We start from the raw sequence: 7,186 nt of genomic DNA, 5'->3' as shown, positions 1-7,186 counted from the left end.
AAGGGTGGGTGATGGGAGGGGAGGGTCGCCACTCGGTGAGGGTTATGGCCGGTAGGTAGCCAAGGAGCACGGCAGCCGACGGACCCCACAACCACCAAGCTGAAAGACGACAACAACAAGGGGATTCATTTAATTTCAACGAGGCAAATGGCTATCAGACTAAACCAGGTTTCGAGCTCAGTCATGGAACGAATTCAGCTCATAGGTCAAGGTACCACTGTAAATCCCAAACATGAGCCGGAGTGTTAGCATGAGCGCACACGCCCGGAGGGGTTGACTTGAGAGAGAGACGCTGACCTGAATGCGGATCCTGATTTGCAGTGTACTCTTGAGACACGTGCTGGTTAGAAAATCTGCTGCCTCGTTAGAGGCAGCGGGATAAAAATAAAAGATCCGAAATGTGTGTTTGGTTGATTATCGCTCTGTTCTGACAATGCTTCTTTGCCTGGGGCAAGATTCGTCGTTACGACAGAGAAATTAGTTACCGAACAGACACTTCCCAATCTTTTGCTCAGGCGCTGACATCAATTCTTAAAAAAACTCACCTAAGAGGAGCAGTAACGGCAGAAGAAGCAGCAGGAGCTTCCAGAGTCTGGGAAGACATCTAGAAGTAACATATCAGCAAATGATAAGATTCACTCACAAAGACAAAAGAATATGTAAAAAAAGATGGCTTGGTGCTCTTACTGTGTCAGAAAGAAGACGTTGAGAACAGAGATGAGGGAGGCAAGATGGTACCAGCCACTGGCAAGAACCCAAATTAGACCCCGGCCTGCCTTCACTGTGTCCAGATTGACAACAAAACATCATCAGAACCTCCGAACCAAAGAGATTCTCGGGCGGCAAGAGAACACGTGACCAACCTGGAGCTGAGAGAATTGTCCACAGCAGTGTGAGGAGTCTCTGTGTCAGCGTCCCAACACCTGAGCCCAAAGCTTTAGCACCTCTCACCACAGAATGACCCGGCTGGAGGAGGTAGTAACCTGGAAACGCAAGCGCCGATTAGTCACCGCTCACGCTCTAATCAACATCGTCATCATCATCATCATCATCATCATCATCTCGGCATTAGAGGAGCGCCGGTCAACCTGTGCAAGCCAGAAGGCTCCACAGCGCCCCCGCCAGGCGCCGAGACCTGGAGGACTGAGTGAGGAGGACGGTGTGTGTCTCAGAGTACTCCTTCCCTTTACAGTCATCACCTGCGTGCAGCAAGCAACGTGAACACACGCACAAAAAGCATGCATGAATTGACATCTACAGTAAGATGAATGTTTAACATTAAAAATGAATTATATAGTAAACCGGCGCACACACACAAAAAAGTAAAATTTTGACAGCACAAAACAAAAGTGGCTCAAGGCATGCATATTGCACGAGCTGTCATGAACACAGACCTCAACATATATGTCTGTTGAAGCAGAAACCAATTTTGTTCAGATTTGGGACAAGTCTAATTCAATAAAGATTGTGAGATTTTCTTCCAGCTCATTTTTTAAATGTCAAAGGGCCTAAAAGTTGAATTATTTGCTCAATTATTGATCAGTTATTTGAAAATACCTATCAAAGGTAAAAGAAAAACACTTCAGCCACCATTTTGTTAGCTTAGCCTAGCATTTTGCCATCATTTTGTTAGCTTAGCCTAGCATTTCTCAAGCCATTTTTATCTTTGTGTCACAGTATGAAGAAGTAACACCCAAGTGCTTGTTAAAAGAAACATTTTCCCCCTTTGTGTCTGTGTAGATTCTCAATCACCAAGGTCATGTAAACCCCAAAGGTTGAATAAAGGCAACTAGATTCCTCGTTTGTTCAATTTGTTGTTTGTTTCTTGTTTTCCAAAAACTTTCAAATATGACAATGCTTTAAGGTTTAACAAAATTGGAATTCCTAAAAAAGGAGTAGATGAATTTAATTTACTTTACAGTGGTTAGCTTCTAGTTATACTTTAAGACAAGTGTCAAAATGTAACTTCAAAAAATGGCCTGTGCAGTTAGCATTTTATCATGACTACATTTCTGACACTGCTACAAATTAATCGGACATGATTTCTCATTAGAAAATATTTTTTAAATGATAACAACTCACAAGTCAAACGGGATCACACAAACAAATTGTGTTCAACTTTGTACGTTGCGCTGCGAGCATTCAAATTATATTTGCCATGATGATGACATGATTTGGTGGTGAGCATAGCGTCGTTTTGCATGTTGGATTAAAAGAAAACTAGTCAACTATCACATCATAAGGTGTGTGTGTGTGTGTGTGTGTGTGTGTGTGTGTGTGTGTGTGTGTGTGTGTGTGTGTGCTTACATAAGGAACCATTGAGATTGAGATGCGATGAGTCTTCTGTCACCAGATCTTTGACATTCATGCTCCCACAATAACTCGAGTGAGCTGAAATACACGCAAAGCTCATTTGTATTTGAACGTTCCAATGAAAATCTACAACAAAATGAATGGATGATTACAACAAAAAAAAATGTCGCTGAAAAACCTAATAATGCAAAAATGTTTTGAACGTCATCCTTTACTTACTCATGGTAGGTTTTAATATGAACTACCAGGATAAAAAAGACAAATATGAACTGGACCTATTTCCAAATCTGTTTTAAAGTAAGTGTGGGCCCTGGAAACACAAAAGTTCGCCCAGCTTGTTTGTGAGTCAAAACATGACAACAGCTGAGTTGAGAAACAATGCGCTGGATTTTTCCAAGCCCAAGTTGAGTCAGTCAAACGAGTTTACATATTTATCTCAAATGGACACTCAAGAGTGAAACCAAGAGGGACCTTTGACCTTGTGTTAAGCGGGCGACGTTACCTTGTACTTGAGAGTCTTCAGATCTGTCGCCCGTCACCCTGCGTTTGAGCAGCCACATTTGAGACAGACTGGAGGACGCCGTCTGTCTCAGGGTGTCCGTACACGATGCAAAGACGCCCGCTGGAAACAAGGGGCCCCGAAACACAGACGTCAAAACACACGCAGTGGTATCAAGAAAGAAAAGAACATGTAAAAATATTATTATTAAAGGAGAGGGTTGGTTATGGGTTAGTCCATTGGTGTCCAAACTATGGCCCGGGGGCTATTTGCGGCCCATCATCCATTTTTCAGCGGCCCATGACAAAAAAAAAAAAAAACAAAACAAAAAAAAAACAAATGGGCCACAAGATTAGTTAAAAAAGGTGAAGGTGGGCAGAGTGAGAAGGGAGGTTTTTAAAAATAATAGGCCCACAAAACGAAAACGTTTGGACGGTGATCCGCGATGCGTCTACCTCTTCCCGGCGTGCCGCTCGTGGTTTGCGTGCGCATCCAGAGCACGCTGCTGTAGAGCATAGTGACGATCGAGACAAACGGAGCCAGGACTTTTTTGCTCAGGCGCACACACGTATTCGACATCGAAGTTAGGACACCTAAGGAGAAATCGACATTTGAACCTAAGAAATCAGCTTTTCAGCAATGTCTTCATTTCCGAGTTTCAACTTCCGCACCTGTCTTGCTCTTCCGACTCCTGTCTCGGGAGTATACGCTTGTGAAAGGTGACGACGAGTAGGAGAGGGCATCCGTGCACATTTCCTCCGCGTGTGATGATGGCGACGAGGATGTCAGTGATCGGTGTGTGATGAGGGAGTCATTCGTTTGCGAATGACACGAGCAGTCTTTACAGATGTAGCCGTTGGCGAGCGTCGCGTGGGACTTGGAAGCGCCGGCGTCGCCGTTGACGTTCGACGAGCTGAGCTCGGAGTGGGACGTCCTGCCTGAGGACAACAAGGGACACGTGAATTTAAAATGACGCTTTTCAAGAGCCCTTTTACCATGGCAAGTCATTTTGCAATGTTTTCAGTGCCTGCATCTTTGATTTTTTTTTTTTGTGTGTGAATTTACATTTCTGACCTCTCTTATTAACAGGATAACCGTGACATGTTCATCTCAAACTATTTTCCGAACTGACCCCGGATGCCGTCGACCGTCATAGTGGTTGTGGTCGTAGTGATGGTGCGCTGGCTGAGCCGAGCCTGGTCCCCGGTGCCCGTGTGCCGGCTGGCGTCAAACGCCGCGTTGCTTTCCTCCACCCTTGTGCTGCTGTTTATCGGCGTACTGACGGCCGAGAAGCTGAGGTTCTTCCTCGGCGTGCCGGCTTGGCTCAGGGAGAAAGACATGGCGTTGGAACTGGACTGCAGCTTTCGGCTCCGCAGGGTCCTGGCGGAAAGAACGCAGAAACACAAATGTGGTCAAAATAAGACATTAAACATTAAAATGTGACTCAAGTATTGACTCGTTCAGTACCAGCCAATTCTAGACCAAGTCTGAAAAGACGTTTAAAAACGTCTTTGGGAGTGAATGAGTTAAAGATGATCATAATATCACTGCGATTTCCTCTGCAGTTAATTCACAAGTCGGACGTGACTGCATTAACAGCGTGCAGATACGAAGACACTCACCGTGACTCTTTCCTGGTGGTGTAGCTGCTCTGGCTCTGGGTGTAGTCCATAAGGCTGTCGTTGCCATGGTGACCGGCAACGGTTTGCAGACGCAGGCTCCGACGTGACATCCTGGGCGACTCGTACACCGGAGCAATGTGGTGCTCCTTCTCAAACTCTAACGCTGCCGTTGAGTAGCTGGAGCTGGGGAAACCGGGAGACAAAGCGCAAGAGAAACATCAAAGCAATGTCAGCGAGAAATAGCAAACGGCATTTAAAAAAAATGAGGACACAGCCGGAACTCCCAGAGAAGCTTTCGTTTTGACCGATGAAAGCAAAATCGACCCGGGGCTGAGTGTCCCATCGAGAGAGAGAAAGCATCGCCGTTGTTTACTGCAGCTGGCAGTGCGCCCAACAGGAAGTGACTCACCCAGGATGTAAAAAGGAAAACAAGACAACAGAGTAGGCAATTGGAAACACTCACCGCATACCCTCAAAGCACGCAAATTGACACACAAAAACAATGCGCCGTGCAGCGATCCAAAACGCAAGCATGAAAGTTGTAAATTGAAGGCGGCCATCGATCACGTTGCGCTGAGTCACAGGGCCACACCCACCTGGCACAGCACTGGGAGGCGAATCCAACGAGATTATTATTAACTCATTCAGTACCAGCCTGCCAATTCTGGACCAAGTCTGAAAAGACGTTTAAAAACGTCTTTGGGAATGAATGACTTAAGAAACCCAAATCTCAAAAATGAAGACGGTGTCAACGGTGTGGGCGGCGGGTGTACGCACGCGTACACGTCTCCGAACCGGAGTTCCGATTTAAAGCCTGAGGATTACACACTGCCACCTCTATCCAATTATGTGCTTTGGTGTTCACTCAGCATCCTGCTTGCTGCTCGAGCTGGCTTCTCCAACACACTTCTACAGCTCACGTACCGCCATAGATAGTGTTCTGTACAAGTATGACAAGTCCAAGGGGGATCAAAGCGGCGTAAATAAGCAGGCCGCTGTTAGCCATAGCCACAAGCGACTGTGATCCTTCATTTGGTTGAGGGGAAATAAAAATCTGTCAAGCGACTAATTGCTCACTGCATATTAGACGTGCGCTTCATCTGATCAGCAGCTAATCGTTTTCCAGTTCGGGCGCCCATCCATATCAACATGTCCGCCGCTCACTCTCAGGCGGCTCCGACATCCCACATCGGGGATATAAATAGTGACGGCGATTTTAGAAGCGAGAGAAAGCGGACAGACAACACAGCATAGACTACAAAGATGCTCGCCTTCGGACAACCGGCTTCCAGGAATCTCTCCTTGCATAACGCCGGGTTTTGATACCCTTCCCACACTCAGTGGGCGCTGCCGGCTGTCTTGCGTCACAGGCACACAACTTAGCAGATGGAGTTGACTGTTTGCTTTGCTTCAGGAAGCTGGTGGAGAGGTGACCAAGACACGGGTCGACGGTTAATGTGAAAAATTGGCGATCGTCTCAGCTTAACTTTCAAATTAAGAGCCATTACTTGGCAAAATTTTGTTTGGTGTTTTAAATTCAGACTTGCCTCCAAAATTTGGGTTTTAATTAAGCCTCATGAAAGAAAGAAAGAAAAAAAAAGGCACCGAGATACCCTTGCATGTGGGCAAGGAGAGCCAGAGTCACCCATCGAACGGGACAAACTCACAAATGCAAAATGAGCACACTCACAAGGAGCAAGGGTTGATTACTGCCATTTCAACTCAGTTGAATGGGCAACACTTAAAACACCGTACACTGTACTTCATTCATGTATGTAAAACAACAACCACCCCTCCTACCCCCACCTGCCTAAGTGACAGCAGCAAAACCAGCTTGTCCACTTTATTCACTGCATCCAAACAGCTAAAATCGCCTCCATGAGAACGGCAACAAGTGGACGTTCGCCGCCAATACGATGCGTGTTGATTCGCTGCCATTCAAAAGCCGTACCACCCACTCACATCTTCTTCTGTATATTGGATGACAAAAATACCCCCGTCTCAATTTCACGCCATGTACGATGCACGCAATGAAGCTTTTGGTACTAGAATTAGAACAACCAGACCTTGAAAATCAATTGTTGAAACTGGTTTTCCAAACAACTATACACACACACCTCTATTCAGTTCAAGGGGTTTAATTGATTACAAGCGTGCTCCAAAAATGCAAGCCGGATAGTCCAAACTTGCTCAGACACAGCGCTATTCATACGATGAACTGAATTAGCCGCATTTCACCAACTGACTCGCGTTCATGACCTGTCCAACTACACCGTGCGTGCAATGACAATTATTCCGCACACAAAAGCAGTACAAGTCCGTTTTAAGCAACCGGGATGTTTTCCTGAACACTCTCAAAACCATTCAGTGAACTTAAACCGCACTAATTTCCCCTCATTCCCGACCGGGACAAGATGAGAACATCGCGCACTGTCATCGTGTTTCCCAAAGACTGCAAGAGAGCAACCAAAATCCCCTTGAGATCCAGAGGCCCCCTGTTTACAAGCATTTGCCAGGACAGACGAATCGTGAGGACTGCAGAATTGCCAACCAGCTCACTCTGGGCGGGGATAATTTGGCACAGATTACCATCATTCCTTCCCACTCGCATGTTCCCTCCCACAGACTTTTTGTCTCTGCCTGACTTTCCTTCATCGAGTTACTCCCGTCGGCGGGGTGGTGGCTGATACTGTAGGTCAGCGGTCCCCAAACTTTTTCCTGTGAGGGCCGCATAAGCTTTGCTTCTGTGATG

The 7,186-nt window shown here is 46.2% G+C and overlaps 1 protein-coding gene across 1 annotated transcript in view; it reads right to left on the bottom strand.

Annotated features, from left to right (window-relative positions):
* sun1b (Sad1 and UNC84 domain containing 1b) overlaps positions 1-7,186 on the bottom strand; it is a 14,855-nt gene that overhangs the window by 3,870 nt on the left and 3,799 nt on the right. Inside the window, exons 3-12 of the mRNA XM_019879275.1 lie at positions 4,435-4,617; positions 3,945-4,192; positions 3,484-3,750; positions 3,268-3,405; positions 2,816-2,935; positions 2,308-2,391; positions 1,089-1,199; positions 864-983; positions 688-781; positions 546-604 (exon numbers count right to left, since the gene is read on the bottom strand). Coding sequence (XP_019734834.1) covers positions 546-604; positions 688-781; positions 864-983; positions 1,089-1,199; positions 2,308-2,391; positions 2,816-2,935; positions 3,268-3,405; positions 3,484-3,750; positions 3,945-4,192; positions 4,435-4,617 — 1,424 coding nt within the window. The remainder of the gene's footprint in view (positions 1-545; positions 605-687; positions 782-863; positions 984-1,088; positions 1,200-2,307; positions 2,392-2,815; positions 2,936-3,267; positions 3,406-3,483; positions 3,751-3,944; positions 4,193-4,434; positions 4,618-7,186) is intronic.

Source organism: Hippocampus comes, unplaced genomic scaffold (assembly GCF_001891065.2).
Source record: "Hippocampus comes isolate QL1 unplaced genomic scaffold, H_comes_QL1_v1.1 scaffold366, whole genome shotgun sequence".
In the NCBI taxonomy this organism is placed as follows: domain Eukaryota; kingdom Metazoa; phylum Chordata; class Actinopteri; order Syngnathiformes; family Syngnathidae; genus Hippocampus; species Hippocampus comes.
This window is presented reverse-complemented; position numbering and strand designations above follow the sequence as displayed.